The 22,840-nt window shown below is 47.2% G+C and overlaps 1 protein-coding gene across 1 annotated transcript; it reads left to right on the top strand.

Moving 5' to 3' along the window:
- The first annotated feature begins 1,006 nt into the window (after positions 1–1,006).
- LOC135873050 (phospholipase A2-like) lies at positions 1,007–22,415 on the top strand. Its single transcript, XM_065397525.1, has 4 exons — positions 1,007–1,046; positions 4,010–4,175; positions 18,736–18,842; positions 22,267–22,415. Exons 1-4 carry the CDS (start codon positions 1,007–1,009, stop codon positions 22,413–22,415), a joined length of 462 nt encoding a protein of 153 aa, XP_065253597.1.
- Positions 22,416–22,840: the final 425 nt, after the last annotated feature.

The following is a 22,840-nucleotide window of genomic DNA, read 5'->3' as shown; positions in this document are numbered from 1 at the left end:
GGATCTGGAACTTCATGGTGGATATGAGGCTTAATTAGTGGACAAAATAATGAAGGAGTGAATTATGCTGCCCACCTTACCTTCCCCTGCTTTTTGGGGTTCTTAAGAGAAGACTTTGAAACACTGTCATGGCTTCATTTCCTAGCTCGACTCATCTCAACCCAGCTCAACTCATCTTCCCAACCTCAAGACAGTAGGCGCAGACTAGATAGAAGGACTTTCTTCCTGAGAAGCTGTGGCTTGTTCTTGTGGCTGAAGGGTGAATATGGATAGCACTGAAGAAATGAGCTAGCTAGTTAGATCAGTTTAGAACAAATGGGCTGGGTATATATTTTGCTGTGGCATGGCCCAGAATAAACTCAGTTGGTTTATATTTAGACACTTGCCTTTCATGATATTTCAGTCAGATTTTATAGTTTTATATGTTCAGTGTTAAACAAAAAGGAATTATCTGCAAGGAAAAGCCCCCCCCCCTCCACCCCCCCCACACACTGTGCTACACCACAGCTATCAAAATCTGAAAGTCCAGGTCACAGAAGCCAGGACTCCGACTTCTCCTGTGAAGCAGCTAGGAGGTTAACTGGGGTCTGTAGGCAAACAGCTTAGAGAAGGAGCACAAGCTTAGAGACTTGTCTGTAAGAGACTGTGCCAGTCTAATTCCCTTCCAGCAGCCCCTCCCTACAGGAGTGATATGCAAATAGAGGCACAGAGCCCTGCTGGCAGAAAAAGGGGAAAGGACCGTGCAGCAGGCTCAGCGCACAGGGCACTTGGGATTTCAAAGGAGAGTGTCTTACTTTTGTGTGTTTGTGTATGTATATATGAAACTTTGGAGCAGATATGGGAGCAGCAGCCTAGGAAGAGTGTTATACACACCCACGCCTTGGTTCACCTGGTATACCAGCTGAGAGCAGCTCTGCAGGGACCCCCCAGCCGCTCAGGCTGAGTGTACAAGACAGTGTTAGAAAGGGAGAGGCATACAGGGCGCTGACAACCCTCTAACTTCCCAATGGGGCTCTGGCTGCTGATGCTGCTGGTGCTTCAGGCAGGTGAGTACAAATTCTGTACAGCTGTGGTTGCTGGACCCCTGGGAGCACCTATATCTCTGCCACCCTCTTGTTTCTCCCACTCTGTGTGTAGGGCAGCTTCCCCCTTCACTTTGGCAGCCCACGTACTGTATTAGCCTTGCCTAGTTTTACTTGCCCAAGGCAAATCATTGGCATTTGGACCAGTGAGTTAACTATCGTTCATTTTCTCATTATCACGGTAAAGAAAGTCTGAGTATATTTTGTGCCTGGGCTGATTCATTTCCATGGTAATTCTGTAAGACTGTAACTGTAGGAACATGTTTTATTTTCTCTTCTAATTTAGAAAGTTTCCAGTTTTATTCTGAAAAGCCTCATGTGTTGACTTTTCTTCTCTGAAATATTGTTTTCAGTTTCACCCCTTTTCTTTATACCAGTGACTCTTGAGCAAATTGTTTCCAATTCATCTAACATTCAAGAAAAAAAAGGAGTTAAAAACGCAAATCCCTTTATAAAAACACAGCTGTATTCTATAGCCCCTAAACACTGAGGTAGCATTAAGGTTAGTGATCATTAGTGCAGTACAATTTGATTAAGTGCAAAATCCTGTACTAATGCACCATAAAGGCTGACAATTTAAACACCGGAAATAACAGGAAAGTTTAAGTTTTCAGATCCATCTTAACTCAGCCTGATTTCATATACAAAACAGATGAAAGTGCACAATTAGTGCACTAATTGTGCACTTTCATCTGTTTTGTATATGAAATGTATGTTCATATACAAATGTATGTACATGTACATTTTGTATATGAAATGTATGTTCAATGCCAATTGAAAGTACTCCAGATGTGCCATTTGGCTACATTCAGATTGCTGTGGGGTTTCTCCAACTTTTCCAAGGATCTTACAGCAGTGTTGAGTCATTGACACATAAAGAGTCATTTCAATTACTATTTAGGTTGCTAACTGTGCAACTGAATGTATAGTGTGCTTGCAAGGCAAGCAAGTTAGAGCTGACTTCAGAACCATAAAGGGATACTAATGTCAAATTGAAATCTAATCAGTTTTCAAAAAAAGAAAAAAAAAAATAGTAATGTCAGACACTACACTGGCCCCTGTTTTGTTTTAAATGCAGGGGGAGCGCAGATTCTAAAGCAGCTCATTCAGGCTCAGTTCACTGGGGTTCTTTTTGTCCCCCAGGAATAACTGTGATGTTGTTATAGTTCATAGTTTCTCAGGGATGTTCTTCTGGGACTGGATGCATATTTCTGAGAAAGAAACAGCCTCCCTCCCATACATGCTGGATATGATCCGGATATAGGTTATCTGGGTGCAAATCCAGAGAAATGTTGCTAATTCCAGTGGAATTACTCTGGATATACCCCAAGGTAACTGAGAGAAGAATCTGTCTCTTACCCCCATTCACTTGGCACTTATAGCAGGGAAATAGGGTCTTCTCTATGGTTTCTAATAACGGAGCTGTTGTTTGCTTTTACCATTTTAAAAAAAACCTGAATACTCAGGGTAGTGTTTAGTAAAGGGAAGTTGTTACTTTTTCAGGAATGTGTATTTAATCCCAGAGGGAATGGCATGAGAAACAGTAAGAAGCCTGTGTAAAACACTATAACATCAGTGCACGGAATTCCTCCTGAAAAAGGCTGCTACAGTCACCTAAAATGCTGGAAAAGATTCAGTGTGTTGTCTTTTCCTTGATTGTGCTTATGCTGCTGTTGCACTTTTGTCAGAGGGTTCTTGATCATTTTAATGCTTAATATTCGGTTACTTTATGAGGTCGTTTTTTCCTCTGAAGAAATGAACCTCTAACTTTTCAGGACTGGGGAAAGATTCCCATTGACTTCAATGGGCTTTTGAATCAAGCCCTTAGAGAAAGCTACGGCATATGATACACGCAGGGAAGAAGGATTAAAACTGCAGGTTTTAAAAGGAAAGCAATGGTCTTAATAATAGCATCTAGTCCCTACCTCACATGGATGGTTTAGGGGATTAGTCAATGTTTGCACAGCACTTTGAAGATGTCAAGTGTATTCAAATAGCAGGGAATAAGTGGCCAGGCAACTTCAGTCTGGGGTTGTTGGTTCTGAAATATGATCCCACTCTTGAGTGAAGAATGCTGAAAAATCCATCAGTTTATTTTAGCTTTTACCTTAGGGGTGGGTTGAGTGGTTATGAATGGATGGAGAGAGAGAGAGAGGCGAAAACTGAAGAACAGAGGAGCTGGGTGGAAAGTATGGGGAGGGGCTAATGCTAACTGTTAGTATGATGCACTCAGACCAATGGATAGGTGCACTGAGGCATCACAATAAGTGAAAACAGTACTAATTGCTGCTATTGTTATCATCATGTTAGGCACCAAAATCCATATTTAATCATCCAAATAAGAGGCTTGATTTTCAGAGGTGAGTCCTCGGAGCTCCCACTGCAGTCTATGAGAGGCGCAACTTTGAATAGGAGGGATACAAGATAGAAATAAGTGTTTCAAATCAGGGTATTGTTTAAAGGCCTGCAACTGAAAAATGGTTTAAGGAGATTGCTTCAAACTATGCAGGCACATTCTCCTTTGCCTTCAGAATAAATCTGAATTTTTTAAGGCCAAAATTAGTGGGGTGGCCCTAAAATAAGGCTTTATAATGGAAGGTGGATATAACCTTTAATATTACCTTAATAAAGCTGCCATCTCTTCAAAATAGGGAATGGAATGTTATTGTATGTACTCAGTGACTGTTAAATGACGCAGGCCTTCCATTGCTGATAAAGGTGTAACTTTACAGTCTGTGTGGCTTGTAGATATTACTCTGATACAACAGTAATAAGGAATAATAAGGAAAGTGGCAGTGTGTTTGTGCACTGGGCCCAAACGCACAATAAGGCCTAAAATCTGCAGTGGGAATTTGAAAGAAATCAGCAATGAAAATCCTTAAAGGTGTTGTGCAAACCCTGTGTGAAACAACATCCTCTCTTTGCAGTTTGGAAAGGCGCACTGGGGAAAACCCATTCTTTGCACACAAGAGGACTCCTTGAATTAGCAGGAACCATATCCTGTGGCACAGGACGCAATGCTTTGGCGTATCTAGGTTACGGATGCTACTGTGGTCTGGGAGGACGAGGTTGGCCTAAAGATAAAGTGGACTGGTAAGAACATCACTTATATGCCCATGTATACTTCTGGTCTCGCCACTAAATTCTTCCCTCAGTTACATCCATGTATAGGGTTGCCAGGTGTCCAGTTTTTGACCGGAACACCTGATCGAAAAGGGACCCAGGGGGCTCCAATCAGCACTGCTATCTGGGCCGTTAAAAGTCCAGTTGGCGGCGCAGCGGGGCTGGCAGGCTTCCTACCTGGCTCCGCGCAGCTCCCAGAAGTGGCAACATGTCCCTCGGCTCCTAGGCAGAGGGACAGCCATGGGGTCTTCTTGCGTTGACCCTGCCCCACCCTGAGCGCCAGCTCCGCAGCTCCCATTGGCCAGGAACCACAGCCAATGGGAGCTCAGGGGCGGTGCTTGTGGGTGGAGGCAGTATACAGAGCCACCTGGCCGCACCTCTCCCTAGGAACATGTTGCCGCTTGTGGGGAGCTGCCCAAGGTAAGCGCCACCCAGAGCCTGCACCCCGAAACCCCTCCCACACCTCAACCCCCTACCCCAGCCCTGAGCCCCCTCCCTCACCCAAACTGCCTCCCAGATCCTGCATCCCAAACCCCGTCTGCACCCCAACCCCCTGCCTCGAGCCCCCTCCTGCACCTAATCTCCCTCCTAGAGCCTGCAACCCAAGCCTCCTCCTGTGCCTCAAACCCCTGCTCCAGCTCAGAACCCCCTCCTGCACCCTAAACCCCTCATTCCCAGCCCCACCCCAGGGACCACACCCCCAGCTGGAACCCTCACCCCCCTACACCCCAACCCCATTCCCCAGCCCGGATCCCCCTCCCACACCTTGAACCCCTCATTTCTGGCCCCACCCTGGACCCCGCATCCCCAGCCCAGAGCCCGTACCCCCTCCCACACTCCAACCCCCTGCCTCAGCCGGAGCGCCCCACACACACACACTCCAAACCCTTCAACCCCAGCCCAGAGCTCCCTCCTGCACCCCAAACCCGTCATCCCCAGACAACGCCCTCACCCCCTCCCGCACCCCAACCCCCTACCCCAGGCCAGTGAAAATGAGTGAGTGAGTGAGGGTGGGGGAGAGCGAGTGACAGAGGGAGGGGGAATGGAGTAAGCAGGGGTGGAGCCTCAGAGAAGGGGAGGAGCCTTGGAGAAGGGGCGGGGCCTCAGGGAAGAGGGGGGGAAGGGGCAGGGCAAGGGTGTTCGGTTTTGTGCAATTAGAAAGTTGGCAACCCTATAAAACCCCATTGACCCCTTTGCCAAATGCAAACCAAGAGAAAATTAGGCCTGGTTTGGGACCAGAAACGTAATTTAAAATGTGGTAACACAGACACCATTGTAAGTGTATGTCGCATGGACATTGACAGCGGTATTGCCCAGCATATTCATGAGGACTTTTAACCTCTGGTGAATGGTGGCAGAGTTCCCTGGAGACAGAGACTCCACTAGGGGACCAGGTTGTGGCCACCCAAAACTGGTGCAACTTCACTTACTGGGGGTAACCAGTATAGTGGGTGGTGCTGACTGAAAAGGGGTCCCACCCTAGGGGAGTGGATGCTTGGCAACACAGGGAAGGGCAGTAGTGGAAACTCTGCTTTTCCTCTCCTATGAGAGAATCCCATATTGGTGCAGGAGCGACTCAAGCTCCTTGCCTTCACCCCACGTCTGTTTACTATATTAAACCAACAGATGATTTTGGCGGAACAGTATATTGTAATGGGTAATATTCTCTCCCTTCTCTGGCTTTTGTATTTGTTGAGAAGATGTTGAGCTATTTATTTTCAAAGCAGGAGCCAATGCTTCTATAAACAGGGCTGGCTTTAGGCCGATTCCCCCGATTCCCCGGAATCGGGCCCCGCTGGTAAGAGGGCCCCACGCCTTAGGCTCACCCGGGGGCGGTCTGCTCCGGTGGCATTTCGGCGGCGGGGGGTGGTGGTGGTTCCACTCCGGGGTCTTCGGCGGCGGCGGCGGGGGGGGGGGAGGCTGCTCCGGGGTCTTCGGCAGCATTTCAGTGGTGGGGGGGTCCTTCAGTGCTGCGGAAGACGCAGAGCGGACCCCCTGCCGCCGAAGTGCCGCTGAAGACCCGGACCACGGAATTGGGCCCCACAGGTCCTAAAGCCGGCCCTGCCCCTGTTCCACTGCAATACTTTTACTTCTCTTACGCACACTGACTGGCGTATATTTAATTATTTTGTCTGATAGGCTGTGATCCGTCTGAATGCCTGTGAGCTCTGATCCTTTTGCTATAGAAAACTTTTGCCCACGTTGCAGTCCATCTCTGCACCTTCAAGTTAGCCACACAATTCCATCTGCTTATCTAAAATTAATAAGCAGGGTGGCTCTTACACTTACCTTTTTCTTTCTTCAGGAAAGAAGGCAGGTGATATCAGCCCATTTAGTAAATAACTCACTGTGCTTTACCAACATATCCAGCTGTTGCAGGCACTTGCAATTTTTCTATACAGCCTGGCCACATGGAAATCAATGGGAGTTTTGACATTGACTTCAGAGGGGCCAGAATTTCACCCTAAGTGGCTCAAATCAGGGACCCAACAAGTGGAGGCACCCAAAATTAGTGGCCACTTTTGCAAATTTAAACTTAACCCTTTAACTACAGATATTAATACTCCTTGCCTGCTTTGCTTGGTTACAGAAAATTATTTTGTAGGCCCCCAGAAATTCTGGGTCAATTCCTCAGCTGTTATAAACCAGCTCCATAGCTCCACTGGATCTGGCCCTAAACATTTTCCTTCTCATATTTGTTGGAGAAAACTTCTGGGTTCCTCTCCCTGATGACGCCGTTACAAAAATCAACACATCATGCCGTGTTAGTGATGATGAACCCGGCTTTTGCAGTATTTCCCATTGTAAGTATAATGAACACCACAAATACTGTGGTAAAGCCAACTTCCTTGAGCAGTAAATATTTAAAATGACTCATCCTTTAAACATTTCTGCTTTTGCTACTGACACCATTATAAAATCAGTCATCTCTGTCTAAATATTAAAGTAGGTCTAAATATAGACATTTTTTATTCTATAAAAAGGCATATTTTTGGGCAACTGGTTTAAAAATGTTGGTTTCAAACACTGGCTTTGATGTGCTATTCTAGTCATTACATTTCCCCCCTCCTCCTTCCATCCTCTCTGTTCTTACAATGAAATGAACAAGTAGTGCTCATCTCCTGTAGGTAAAGGTCAATAGACTTCCTTCCCCATCGCACTCTGCTGGATGTTTTGTGAATTTCCCAGAACTTCAGATATCGCTGTTTAAGCTCAATGAGCATGCAGAGGACTTGAGCCACAGTCACCTAACTAAGGGCCTGATTCTGTGAGATACTGATTGAAATCAATGGAAGTTAGGAGCCTAAACCCCTTTGAGGATCTGGGCCTGTGTGAATGAGCCATCTAGCCTTCTGCAAGACACAAAGAATTAAACAAAAAGGACAGAACAGACGATGGTGTCTGTTCCTCTAAAATTGCAAACAGAACCTATTGCCACAGTGACATTCGCTCATTGCACTGTTCTCCTAATCTCTGGTTGTCCTGGGCAAGGAGTTAGCTAGTCAGAGCTGCTTATATCCTTAAGTGCAGGTTTTCTAGCACATACTTTATGAATAAGCAGTTTCCAACTAGTAGAGGAAACTGCTTTCATTCCTGTTGCCCAGTGCTCAGCCAGCCTGTAATCTCGCTGGCTGACACTGATTGCATTTGGTTCTTCTCATTAGCCCTTTCTTTGCTGTCTCTGTCTGTTTTTCCAGCTCAGCCTACTCTCCTCTTCCCTGTGTTCTGCTCCTTCCTCTCCCTTTGTGCCACTGTTCTAGCTCCTTCCTTTTCTCTGGCTCCCCACTACTACTCCTTTTCTCTTGTCCTCTGGCTCCTTACTCCCCCTCCTCCTCCCTCTCTCCTGTCACTCAGGTCAGGCCCTCCACCAATGGGCTGCTCCTCCTATCCTCACTGCTCCTGAATTACCACTCCTCCTTTCACCTCCACCCACATGGCCAGCACCTCTCACCCATCTGCCAGCTGCTGCTAATTCTTCCCTCCCTCTGATCTTGGCCTCTGAACTTTCAGAAAGAAAACCAGGAACAAGGTGATCTGAAAGTAGGGAATAATTAACCTGTGACTCATCATCACTACTATAAACCCAATAGAACCTTCCTTCTCTGTGTGTTGCATTGTGGGCAGCATAAATTGGTTTGCTTAGCCATTAGCAAGTGCTACAGTATCCAATGGGAAAACAGGACCTCAGTCTGAATGTTCTGTTAGGTTTATAATGTAACAGGTGACCGGTCGCATTCTAATGTCCTTTAGGTGTTGGGTTGCTGCTTTTAAATTACGTTTCTAGAATTCTGAATGTAGCGAATAATCTTGTGGTCATCATTGCTGATGTCATACAGGCAAGCTCAGAATAAAACCTGGCATTTATCTGGCAGACAAATCTGTGGGATGAAATTGCTGCTTTACTAAATTGGGAGTGCAGATGGAAGGAAAGCACACTGGGCTAAATTCAGCCCTTGTATAGTCACAGGAGGTAAACGAAGGCTGAGTTTGACCCAATGGGCCTGATTCTCTTCTTGTTTTCACAAGATTTACCTGAGTCTAGCTCCATTGACTTAACTGACAAGAGTTACCCCGGTGTGGGATCCGAATCAGACATGTTATCTTTGCTTCTGATCACTTATGAACATAGGTGCAATGTATGGCTAGGGCTAGAGGGGGCTCAGCCACCCCTAATCTATCTCGGTCTGCCCAGCTCAGCAGGCAAAGGCCTGCGGCTGGTGGCACCAGGGCCAGGAAGGGGACGGGACATTGTAGAGGAGGAGCCCTACCGGTCCGGGGACATGTGCATCATGTGACGTGGTGAGCGCCTACGAATTCTGGCGAGAGCCAACAGACGGGCATGGAAAGCAAGGCCCAACCCTTCAGGACAGGAGCCGCCACTGCAGGGTGAGTGTGGAGTGAGCTTGCTCTCCAACCCACCCTCTAGTCCTCCCTTCCACACCAGGCTAGGATAGAGACTAGGACCTACATACGGAGCAGAGAGCAGGGCTTGACACGCACGCACGCACACACACACACACACACACGCGTGCACACACACACACACACACACACACATCCCACCCCCAGAGAGCACAGTAGTTATTAAGTTTTGCTCATCCCTCCAAATAATATTTTTACCAGCTGTCTATGCTTATGGACTATCCCCATTTCAAGAAACCCAGCCTTCTGGGCTATCTCTTTTCAAATGACATGTTAGTACTCATGGCCATAAAGCAGTTTCCTCTATATAAAATATGATTGTTTGTTTGTTTGTTTGCTTGGTAGACACAGAGCTAGTTTTAAGAACCAAATAATCAAAGGGAGAGATCTTTTTTCTATCTTCAGAATATGGCTAGGCATAAGGTCAGAACATGCATAACTTCTGTGAATACTTACTGGATCTCGTCCTGTAATTCTGGGCAGGAATTGAACGTCCCATCCCATTGCTCTGAGTCTGGATCACAGCAATTCTGAAACCCACCAAAGAAGCCATATGAGCGGCAAAAAGGATAGATTAGATCTAGTCTAGTTTAGAGGTTCTTATGCCACACTCATTACTGTAGTGTCTGAGCACCTTGCAGTACTGCATTACGCAAAATGCGACTAACATCTGCCACATGATTTGGTTTTGGCACCCTCTTGCTAGAGGGAAAATTGTGCGCTGTGGGGTGTTTTGATTTGATTTTGTTTTTTAAATGAGAGAGGGAGAGAGATGTTGCTCTGTATTTATGTTAGAGAGGGCAGAGTCAAAGCAATGCACCTTGCAGTTAGAGCAGAAGGTGGTGAGGTTTGTGATGGCCCTTAGTTCTTGGGCGAGTCCATTCCACAGTCTCGGACTGGCCCCTGAGAAAGTTCTGTCTCCTGCACAGGCTTTACTCTTATTATACAAGTTCCATTGTGCCAGAGGAGCAAAGCTATAAATCATGGTCTTCATCTCAGAGCAATAATTGATCTTTTAGATGCCCTGGGCTCAAGCCATTGAGGGCCTTGAAGATAAGGACCAAGACTTGAACTTGATTCAATGTTCTACGGGAAGCCAGTGCACAGAGCGGAGGATAGGCCTGATGTGCTCACAGTAACCCATGTTGCTGAGTAGATGTGCTGGAGCATTCTGTATTAGCTGGTATTTCCTACATGCTGAAGGCTTCATGCCCAGGTATATTGCATTGCTGTAATCTAGCCAAGAAGTGACAAAGGCATGAAGTAGAAAATTTCTACCAAACGTGAAGTGAGTGGGACAAGAGGGCCCTGACCTGTTACACTCTGAAATAGAGAGGTTCAACACAGAGATGGCTTCTAATTTTTTTTTTTTTACCATTTTGTTGGGGGAGGGAACAACACCCCAGAGATAAAACCAGCATTAATGATCTCCCCTAGAAGCTGATATCTGTCCCCTAGATGACTCCCCAGTCAACTACAAAGTAAGAAGGTAACAACTCTAGATGAGGAAAGGGGAAGAAGGAGACATGAACCTCTGTCAGATCCCTCACCTGTCTGAGCAGATAAATAATACATAATACACACATTTTGTGTGAAATCTCTCTTCTGAAATGTCCGGATCTAAAAGTAACTACATGGCAGATGCACTTGAAATGCCATATAGGGATCTATACTGTTGCTTGGTGAGGAAAGAGACATGAACCTCTGTCAGATACCTTTCTCATAGAGCTGGAAGAGACCCTGAGAGGTCATCAAGTCCAGCCCCCTGCCTTCACTAGCAGGACCAAGTGCTGATTTTTGCCCCAGATCCCTAAGTGGCCCTCTCAAGGATTGAACTCACAACCCTGGGTTTAGCAGGCAAATGCTCAAACCACTGAGCAGCTTGGGACTTCAGTACCCTGTCTTGTTGAGCCAGACATGCTAGCCTGCTATAAACACAGACCCAGATCTGAACCACGTCCCCCAAAAGCTGCAGATGTAATTGAAAATGGCTTAAGAAGTGCTCCTGTCACTCTCACCCAGATACCCAGTTCCCAATGGGGTCCAATCCCCAAATAAATCCATTTTACTCTGTATAAAGCTTATACAGGGTAAACTCATAAATTGTTCGCCCTCTATAACACTGATAGAGAGATATGCGCAGCTGTTTGCTCCCCCAGGGATTAATTACTTGCTCTTGGTTAATTAATAAGCAAAAAGTGATTTTACTAAATATAAGAAGCAGGATTTAAGTGGTTCCAAGTAATAACAGACAGAACGAAGTCAGTTACCAAGCAAAATAAAATAAAACACACAAGTCTAAGCTTAATAGAGTAGGAAACTAAATGCAGGTAAATCTCACCCTCAGAGATGTTCCAATAAGCTTCTTTGATAGACTAGACTCCTTCCTAGTCTGGGTCCAGCAATCACTCACACTCCCGTAGTTACTGTCCTTTGTTCCAATTTCTTTCAGGCATCTCTTTGGGGTGGAGAGGCTATCTTTTAAGCCAGTGGAAGACAAAATGGAGGTGTTTCCAGGGCCTTATATAGTCTTTCTCTGGTGGGTGGAAACCCCTTTGTTCTCCTGTGTAAAATTCCCTCAACAAGACGGAGTTTGCAGCCACCTGGGCAAGTCACATGTCTATGAATGATTCAGCTTTTTGCAGGCCGACGCCATTGTTTACATGTTAATTTGAACATTCCCAGGAAAGCTCAGATGTGGATTGGTGCCTCCCAAAGTCCATTGTGAGTTAAGTGTTTCTTGATTGGGTACTTACTGAGAATAGTCCTTTCTCAAGAAGCTTTCTTCACGGAGGCTACTTAGAATCAAACAAGTACTTAGCCAATATTCATAACTTCAAATACAAAAATGATACACCCATACAGACAGCATAATCATAACCAGGAAACTACAACCTTCCCATAGACACCCCACTTGGCCTCCTTTGTATAAGAACTGGTGCAATCATAGGACCCTGGTTGCAACAATGGTCTGTACGGTCACAGTTTATGTCAATAACATCACACTTACAGTTGGGTTCTTCTCAGGGTCCTGATCTAGTTCCACATTCTGAACAGCATTTGACAAAACGAGTGGAGGGAATTTTGTTCCTCTGTAAATATTTGTATTTATGACTCAGCGGCTGAGAAAACGAGTGGAGGGAATCTATACCCATACGAGTGGAGTGGCTGACAACAAGTGATTTATTTATCCACAGCCCAAGTATGGCACAATGCAAACAGCTCCACTTTTAATTTCCATTTCCATTGTTCAGATAAACCTCTCCAGCATTTCCTGGCATTAAATCATTCTTCCCTTTTATTTGTATTGAGTCAGCCATAACACCTCCCTGGACCAGTAAGGACTGCTGTGCTCTAGGTTAGGGCAGTTGACTTGCCCTAAGGAGAAGGCATGCAGTGTTTGCATCGCTAATCTCCATTGGGGGTTATGTGAGGGAGGGCAGCTGTTAGCTGCTGCATTAGAGAAGGGCTAGTGGAGGCTGTCACAGGCCCTTGCCTTGGCTTACCATAGAGTTAGCTCAGTTCTATTTAACTCACCCTCCAAACTCATTGCTCTTAGCCCTGCCCCTCCTTCCTAGCTCAGTAATACCTGACTCTGCACTTGTAGGTGCAGGAAATCCCCGTGGGGGGGAGCATTTATTCTGGCTGGGTCCAGCTCCTGTGCTCCCTGGATCTCTCAACACCGAGGGCTTTCTCCTGTGAATTTGCTTCAGTGACCCTTGGCTGGCCCCTTTGCTTTCTGAGTTGAGCAATTCTATGGTAAATAGCCCATTGGCTGGCCCACCCAGCACCTTTCCCCCTTTATCCCTGTTTTACCCTTACTGGGATGACCTGGAGCTGAGCTGGGCTGGGCTGTGGTCTCACTGGGTCATCACAATGTCTGGGCCTATCCCTGTCCCTCTGACCCTGTATTTTCCCTTTCTCCTTCCCTGCCAGCACCTCAGGATCTCGTGGACACATTCCCCTCTGCTAGTGCGGCAGCCTCTTGGAGGGGTTCACACAGAGGCCTTTACAGCGCCCCTCGGGAGCTGTTTTAAGGGTTGTGTGTCCCTCGTTTCCCCATGATGTCAGCCTACACCAGCTCCACTCATTGATTAAAACAATTGCTCCTTTGTGCCCTTAGCTTCACCAGCTCCTTCTGGGTGCAGCCATTGGACTGGCCAGTGCCATTTCATCTCTGGCTGCAGAGGCTGCAGCTCTAGTCACTGTAGCAATGTCCCTGCGTCACCGGCAACGATGACTAAATATAAAAACACCTCACGCAAGAATCTTTCCCAACAAATTTTATTGCAAATTGTCAGCATAAAATCCCAAACCAAGCCAATTATCCTGCCAAATGTGGAGTCCTCAGGAGACTAAACTGTCCTTAGCCACAGCCAGAAAACAGGCAGGGCCAAGGTGCCACCAGAGCTTGAGGACCCTGTCGTGAGAGGAAGCTGGTGTCTGTGTGATAGGCCCAGGTGATCCTAGCAGATGAACCTACTCGATGCTGCAGAGAAAGGCGAAAAACCTACAAGGTTTGTGCCAATCTGACCTGGAGAAAAAGTCCTTCAGACCCCAAATCTGGCCATCAGTTTAATGCTGAGCCTGTGAACAAAGATCACACAGCTAATCCACATCTGGGCTCAGAAGATTTATAGTTATTGTCTCAGACCATTGGTCCCTTTGGGCTTGTGTCCGGCCTCCAGCTGTAACTAGGATCTGATGCTTCAGAGGAAAGAGAAGAAAAAAAACAGATAGTTCATTCAGCCAGTTGTGAATTGGGGGGGGGGGGGGAATCCTTCCTGACCCCAGCAGAAAATCAGCTGAAGCTCTGAAGCATGAAACTGGATTCCCCTAATTATCTTACCAACGTGGATACAAGTGTGAACATTGTGTGGAGAAAAATAAGGTGTGGACATGGTGGATAGAGGAAGGAGAGGGATGGGGGAAGATTGTATTGTCTCTGGGGAATGTTTGTGGGTTTCTCCTATTTACTCTGCGTGTTCCTCAGGGCAGAGAAGTAGGTTATCCATGTTCTGTGAACTGCAATGCTGGTAAAAATACTTTCTCTAGCTCGGTAAATATGCATTGTACTTTGGAGAACCCAGATAAATCAAGTCCCCGCCACAAAAAACTCACAATACCAAATAGCACAAGATAAACACTCTGACTTCCTGCTTCTTTGTGACCTGTGGATGCTGGGCAGGCTTTTCAAACTGCTCTTTGCTAATGGGCTCCAGTCTTTTGCTGCAGAGCTCTGCCTTCCCTCCCCCTCTGTCGGTTGGCGACGCTTGCGCATTGTGAGACCTATGGAGAGAAGTTGTATTATTACTGTAGCCCTGCTGTGTTCCCTGTGATTGTGCAACTACAACCTTGACTGTAGAATGTGACTGTGATGTGCTCCCCCCGGGGTGCCACCTGGAACTGGGGGTACCACTGAGCCCTCTGATCCACCAGCCTGGGCTCCTTTTGATACTGTGCTGCTGCGACAAGCTGCAAAGCCCTCCAAGCTTGCACTTTCACCAGCATTCACACAGGTAGGGGGACACCCAGCTGCAGTTACATGCTGGCTCTAACCACCAGCCTAGGACCCCAGAGCAGTACCGTCCTGCCCTGGTCAAATCTGGCCAGTATATGGATTTAACACCCGGTCCGCCTCTCCCTCACTGTGAAGATGACCATGCACACTTGTGGTAACCAAGCTGAGATTTTCCCCAGACACGCTCACTGGTTTGGATTAAAACATAAAATAAGTTTATTAACTACAAAAGGATAGATTAAGTGATTATAAGTGATAGCAAACAGATTACTTAGTAAATAAACAAAACCGCAAACTGAGCCTAACATACTAGATAGGTAGGATATGAATTAGCAAATTCTCACCCTGAGTGATAAACAGTCTGGCAGATTCTTAAAGCACAAGTTGCCTTGGCTTTGCAGCTTGGGTCTCCCAGGTTTTCATACACAGTCTAGAAATCCCTCTAGCCTGGGACCACCACTTCCCCCCTGTTCAGTCTTTGTTCCTCTGGTGTTTCCAGGTGTGTTGTTATAGGGAGAGTGAAGTCCTCCCATGATGTCATTTCCCCGCCTTTTATATCTTCTTCCCCCTTGCTGGAAAGCTCTTTTGCTGTGTCCTGGGTCAAACAGTTCCCATTGTGCAGTGCTATCTCTGAGAGGTGTCTATTGTACACAGTTCCTAGGGTAATCCTTGTGCTTGTGTGCATTTCCTCAGTGAGCCATTAACATTGTTTGGCCTTTTTACTGTTGTACCTGAAAGGCTGCTTGTGGGTGTTTTCAACCTCACATGTTTCAGTAACACATACATAGCCAAATTTCATAGACAATAGCACATACAATCCAACGAGATTTTTTGCCTTCCTCTGCAGCGTGGGACATGGGCCACTTGCTGGTGGATTCTCTGCACCTTGAAGTCTTTAAACCATATTTGAGGACTTCAATAGCTCAGACATAGATGAGGGGTTTGATACAGGAGTTGGTGGATGAGATTCTGTGGCCTGCATTGTGCAGGAGGTCAGACTAGACGATCATAATGGTCCCTTCTGACCTTAAAGTCTATGATTCTATGATTACTATCTAGCAGATCAAGACTTTTAGAATGATACCTCACAAGGCATACTTTGTACAAAACATACCCTAATTACATGACAGTGGTGAATATTGGGGTGCCAGGGTGTCACGTGACATTTGGCCTAAATTGCACCAAGTTCAGTGGTGCTGCTGCGGAGGGCCTGTGTCACCTTTGTACAGTAGCCAGGGGTCCAACGTTGCATTTTCTGCCTGTGCCCTGTAGCTGGCCATTGCTTTCCAGCTTTCCCCACAAGGGGAGTTAGTGGGATTATGGTGCTTACTCCCTGCACTGTTCCAGGGAGCTAGGCAGCAGGAGGTAGGGGAGACACAGAGGGAGTCCAGCTTGCAGCCAGGGAATGAGGAATGGGGGGTAGGCTGTGTGAGAAGAATGCCTGGACAACAGTGACAAAGGGACCAGAGAGATGAGCCGCAGAATCCCTCTCCCTTTCTGAGCCAGACCACTTGGAAACTATAGCAATAGCCGGATCCAGGACAAGTGGAATAGTGCCCCTGGAGAACATGGCAGGAGACAGGTGCAGGGATGGGGCTGGGCCCCTGGAGGTCATGGGGATCCTGTTCATTACTGAAGATATTCATGAATGAAGTTTACACCCAGGAGTATTTTTGACCCTGACCCTGAAAATACTCATGGACCAAAGGCCCCTAAGTGTATATTTCTTGCAGTGATTATTTCTGACACTGGATTTCTTTGCTCTATTCTCCCGGCCGCCAAGCTCCTCTCCCTGACTTCACAGGCCTTTTCTGGTGCCTCCCTTACTGGTTTATTCCAATTGTTCTCAGTATTAGTATATTTCCCCCATGTTTCAGCTAAGTGTTTGTCTCCTTAGCTTCAAGACATTGCTCCTGATTCTGCCACCATGCAGGGCTGTGAGAAATCCCCGTTCTCACTTATACTGTTCCCTGGAAGACACTTACAAGCAACGTCCTGTCCCCTCACACCCTTAGGACCCAATCCAAAATGCCCAATCCCAGATTTAGCACCCTTAGGACCCAATCCAAAATGCCCAATCCCAGATTTAGCATCCTTAGGACCCAATCCAAAATGCCCAATCCCAGATTTAGCACCCTTAGGACCCAATCCAAAATGCACTGGAGTCAACAGAAACACTTCCATTGACTTCAGTGAGCTTTGGATCAGACCCTTAGTTCCCAAACCAGTCTCGTATTTTCTCTCAAGCAGCATCATTTCAGCCAGTATAGGCTGAAGGGGGCCTGGAGCAAATTCCTGGATCTAAAGACCCCCAAGCTCTGTGGAGGTTTGGAATCTGAGCCAGGATCTGGCTTGGAATATCAAAACTCTTCCTCTCCCCAACCCATCCCCTGTAACGGATCAAACCCATACCTGAGATCCAGACACTGGGGCTTTTGAAATCTAGATCTGAATTTAGCACCTCGGCCCTTTCTCTATTTATTTTATTACAGATACGTCAGTCAGTGACCGCTCAGGGAGACCTGTGAGCCTCCTCTTTCTGCCTTACACAAACAGGCGGAGGGAGTGAGCACAGACCAGTTGGGAATGGGCAGCCATCCCCATTAACCCATGCTAAGTACCGTCCTGAGACTCGTTGTACTTACTTATTGGAAGATCAGGTGCTTTGCTGACAGCCCGCAATGCCTTGCTGTGTTGTTATCACTGTATCAATTAGAGATGGGCCTGAACCAAAACCTTGGAACCCAGCATCCCCATTCTTTGGGGTCAAAGTTCGGGTTGGGATCCAAATCTTTTTGCTCAGGCCCATCTCTATCAGTGACAGAGCCTGGCTGGGAACGGCCCTGGTGGAATTGAGAGAACTGACACTGAGGTGCAAGGACTGGCTCTGACAGAACATAGTGGAGAGATGAAGTCATCAGCATTGTGACTCCCATAATGATCTCACCCACTCTGATCTGCTGCTGACCAATGAGATCACTGTATTTCAATTGATCTCACAATCAGGATGTAGAGTAGTAGGAGGAAATGAAGCAGTTCCCTTCCCTTCTCCTCCTCGCCCTCTCCCAGGCTTGAGAGGCCCAGCTCCTCCTCATTGCCGACTGGTGAAGTGCGGACTCACCAGGCAGGGACATGGGAAGAGGGAGCAGCAGGAGGAGCTGGTGTCTGGCTGGGGAGATCCTGGGGCTCCCAGTGTTTTCTGCCAGTGGGTGGAACAAGAAAGGTGGCAGATGGGGTAGAAGAGATGCCCAGCTGGGAGTCCCCTGTTCACCTCCTCTCCTCACTCAGCTGGCTCCCCAAACCCTATTGGGAAGAGGGGAAAAGGGACAGACCCCTGACTGGCTTCCCTGCCCTGCAGGGGAGAGGGGATGAAGTAGAGCAGATTAATAATCTGTGACTGACAGAGACTCTGCTGAAATGTCCTGATCTAAAATACAAGCACTGTCATGGAAGGTGTCACATTTCACCTTGTAGTATTCTGGCCCTGACTAATGGCCTGCTTGGCCGTTGCCGTAAGATAGAGCAGCTCTTGGGCTGAGAATACTTGGTGCATGTAGTGCTCTGGCCCTACTCCGCTTTCCCATTTCCTGAAGTATGCCTCCTAAACCAGGAGTGCAAAGGAGTCTGGCCTAGAGCCATTCCGCCAGCTCTATACCAACTAGGAAAGCTTCTTACACTGGAGATGTTCCCCAAGATGGGAGATCCACTGCCCTTGAGCAAAAGAGAATCAGGCCCACATCCTGGACTAAGCAGTCACAGAAAGAAGTGTTGATGACACACGTTCTTAAGCACCTGCTGTAAGTGTACATGAGAAAGGGCAGCACAGCCTAGTGTCACTCCTCTGTTTGCTCCATTAGCATCTGCAGAATATTAATAACAAACTCTGAAGGGTTGTTGCTTTTCACTGTAATGATCAAACACTTGTCTGAACAATAGAGAATTTCCCCTCCAGCCTAGGGAAATACCCGTGCAAATAGTCATAAATTGTTTTGTGTGACCACATAGTTCCTGCTGCATACTGGGAAATGCCCTGAGAAAAGCCCACAGAAAGTAACAGACACAACTCAATCTCTTTGTTGCGGAAAGGTGTTGCCACAAGCATGACTGCTGCTATGACAAGGCAGAGCGGGAAGGCTGCAGCCCCAAGATGCTGAGATACGAATGGACTTGTGAACGCAATGCTGTGGTGTGCGGTAAGGAAATGACTCCACTTTCCTTGTGTGTTTTAGATTTATTCCATTCCCTTTACATTAGGAGCCACTTCTATTTAAATTCATTTTGTTTGGGTACTGCAAATGGAGCAGGAGCATTTAAAAAATATTTTCTAAAACCATGATTCTCTCTCCGTGGCCTCAACTCCTTCCAAACTCCTTTAATCCCTTCCCTCCAGATCTTCACCTATGGAGGGACTATCTTGATGTAGCTAGTCAAGTTCAACCCCAAATGTGGGGGGCGGGGGTAGTAGCTACAGTCAGGTAAAACTACCTGTGCCTCGTCTCCACTTTGATTTGACTTTGGGTTAGCTATCTTGATGTAAAAACACACCTATTTTTTGCTGTGAAAGAATAGCCATAGTGTGGCTGTGAGGCACAGCCGTAAGTGCACTAAACACAGGTATGAATGTTGTGTGAGGATGCACTGATTCATGGTCCCTACAGTCACACAACAAACATGAGTTAAATAGAACTGAGCTAACTCTATGGTAAGCCAAGGCAAGGGCCCGTGACAGCCTCCACTAGCCCTTCTCTAATGCAGCAGCTAACAGCTGCCCTCCCTCACATAACCCCCAATGGAGATTAGCGATGCAAACACTGCATGCCTTCTCCTTAGGGCAAGTCAACTGCCCTAACCTAGAGCACAGCAGTCCTTACTGGTCCAGGGAGATGTTACTGCTGACTCAATACAAATAAAAGGGAAGAATGATTTAATGCCAGGAAATGCTGGTGAGGTTTATCTGAACAATGGAAAGGAAAATTAAAAGTGGAGCTGTTTTCATTGCCTACTGTGGGGAGGAAGGGATAGCTCAGTGGTTTGAGCACTGGCCTGCTAAACCTAGGGTTGTGAGTTCAGTTCTTGAGGGGACCTTTTAGGGATCTGGGGCAAAAATCTGTCTGGGGATTTGAGCGGGGGGTTGGACTAGACAACCTCCTGAGGTCCCTTCCAACCCTGATATTCTATGATACTTGAGCTGTGGGTTAATAAATCACTTGTTGTCAGCCACTGAGTCATAAATACAAATATTTACAGAGGAACAAAATGGAAACCCCTTTTACAGTGGGACTTATTTTTTCCCTCTTTTGCTGCTACCGTGCAATTTTATTTGCTGAACGAAAAATGGAGATACCATTTTCTTCCATTCAAACATGCTTCAGAATGTGCTTTGCTCTGTCTTCTGCCCATCTGCATGTGAGAATCGCATTCCGTAAACACTCAAAATACTAATATGAAATACTGCAAGCTGCAAGGCAGGCTTAAAGATATGAGTCCGCTCTCGCGGCAATAAGTGCCAAGCCAAACTGCTTTAAGTGCAATAAACTGAAGATGCTGGGCATGCTGCAGAGAGAACTTGAGAGGGGAGGGCAAGGCAAAAATAGAAATTTTTGAGGTGGGGCTCCCTCAGTCGCTCCTGTTGGTGTGGCACTCTGGATAAATGAAAGTCATTGGAACCCAAGAGTGAGAGAACCCAAGCATGAGAACGACTCTGTAGGCTGGTGGGCTGAGCATTCACCCAGGATGCAGGAGACCTAGACTCCAGGCCTCCTACTCTCAAGTACTCATTAAGTATTTATCTACAGTGGAAAAGTTTCAACAGCAGAGACTGAGGGAACACCCACCCCCAACACAATAGTGCAGTAGTTAGAGCATTCATGTGAGAGGTTTCAAATCCCTTCGCCTCATCAGATGGAAGGGGGACATAAACTGAGGGTCTCCCACATCCCAGGTGAGTGCCCTAACCAGAGGGCTAAAAGTTATGTGGAAGCTGCTCCCCATCCCCACTTCTTGCAAAAAATGCCTTATGTGCCCACCTCCAAAGAGGGTTCACAGCTGAGAGTGGCTAGCAGCAGAGATAGGTGCCAATCTACACAAGATGGGCTTAGACAGCTTGTGGCACCTATTTCTCTACATTCGTTGTATCAGGAGCCTGGGTGCCTAACTCAGGCTTTGGAGATTGCAATGTGTTCCTGTGATTTTCTAGGTGCCTAAAAGTTTGGTGATGTGAACTGGGTGTCACAGCACCTACATACCTTTGTGATTCTAGGCCTAAGTTTTTACTGAGTTTTATTCTGTACCCTGCAAAGCCAGGAGAGCTCTGGAAGAGGAAGCAGGGTTCCACTCCTCCTTGAGCACCATCAATGGAATTGCTTACTAAGTTCCAATCAGTTATGCCTGTGCAAACCTGTCAACAACAAAGGGGCTATACAGGGGGCCCTTGAAAGTCTAATTTGGCCTGCAGATCCTTTATGACAGGGGTGGGCAAACTACAGCCCGGGGGCCGCATCCGGCCCTTCAGACATTTTAATCTGGCCCTCAAGCTCCCGCCAGGGAGCGGGGTTGAGGGCTTACCCCACTCCATGTATGCTGTGGCTCCGTGCGGCTCCTGGAAGCAGCGGCATGTCCCCCCTCCGGCTCCTATGCATAGGGGCAGCCAGGGGGCTTTGCACGCTGCCCCCGCCAAGCGCCATGCCTGCAGCTCCCATTGGCTGGGAACTGCGGCCAATGGGAGCTGTAGGGGTGACACCTGCAGATGGGGCAGCGCGCAGAGCCGCCTGGCTGTGCCGCCGCATAGGAGCCGGATGGGGGACATGCCACTGCTTCCGGGAGCTACTTGAGGTAAGCACCGCCAGGAGCCTGCACCTCTGACCCCCTTCCGTGCCTCAACCCCCTGCCCCAGCCCTGATCCCCCTCCTGCACCCCCAACCCCTCATCCCCAGCCCCATCCCAGAGCCCACACCCCCAACCAGAGCCCTCACCCCCCCCACACCAACCTCCAGCCCAGAGCCCGCTCCTGCACCCTGAACTCCTAGTTTCTGGCCCCATTCCACAGCTCGCACCCCCAGCCAGAGCCCGCACCCCAAACCCCAATTTCATGAGCATTTATGGCCCGCCATACAATTTCCATACCCAGATGTGGCCGTTGGGCCAAAAAGTTTGCCCACCCCTGCTTTATAACCAGTTATGGTGTTTCTGAGAAGGAAAGAACTCAACTTGATTCTCAAATGCATGTTGAATTTCCAGGGCTGAGAGCTGAGAAAAACACCTTCTTGTAAACGGAGTCACCTTTCAGAACAGAAGCAAAGTTTAATATATGCAGCTTTTTGAGAAGTGGTGGAAGAAGAGGAGTAACCACATTACAGATGCTTATAATAAGTACAAAGTGAAAGGCTGGTTAAAAAAAGATTTAGGTGCAAATTTTCAAAAAGGGTCACTGAATTTGGGTGAAAACTGAGGCACTTAACCCTCATGACCACTTAGGAAGATGAGTTGAACATGTATTCAGTGGGTATCGTATGGCGGGCACCATTTTCTAGACACTGCCAATTTGCCGCTAGCTATTACTGTCTGATGCTCTTGGTCCGATTTGAACTGTTCACCCTCTGTTGTCATTTTCTTTTTCAGATACACTGACAGATAGATGCCAAAAAATGGTGTGCCAATGTGACCAAGAAGCAGCCAAGTGTTGGGGAACAGCCTCTTATAACCCACACTACGTCCTCTGGCCAGATTTCTTATGTGGACAGACTACTCCCATGTGTCATGTTAGTTAGATATTGGGGGACAAGACTAATCTTCCGGAGACATTTTTCTAATTTCTAAGCTACTGTAATAAAATTGTTCATCTTTGATCAAGACTGATAGTGGTGTTAGAGAATTTCTGGCAGCCTGGAGATGGTGGGGAGGAGAAAAGGATTGGTTAGGCACCTCCTCGGTCTTTGGAATTAAGGATCAACCCACCTCCTTAGTTGAGGAGGGCCAAAGACATCCAATAGCGTACCACAGCAACGCCACACTGCTGTTATAGATAGAAAGAAAAAGTGTCAACAGCAGCCGCTGGCATGCTGTCCTTTCACATTGCCTTACATTGAGTCCCCATATGTTTTGGAAAGCACAGGGGTGCTCTATTTGGCTGTCTTTAATTAATTCCCACTGATGGCTACACTGTCCATCAAAGCCCCAAAATGGCCCGTTCTGG

This window comes from Emys orbicularis, chromosome 1, assembly GCF_028017835.1.
Source record: "Emys orbicularis isolate rEmyOrb1 chromosome 1, rEmyOrb1.hap1, whole genome shotgun sequence".
Taxonomy (NCBI): Eukaryota; Metazoa; Chordata; order Testudines; family Emydidae; genus Emys; species Emys orbicularis.
This window is presented reverse-complemented; position numbering and strand designations above follow the sequence as displayed.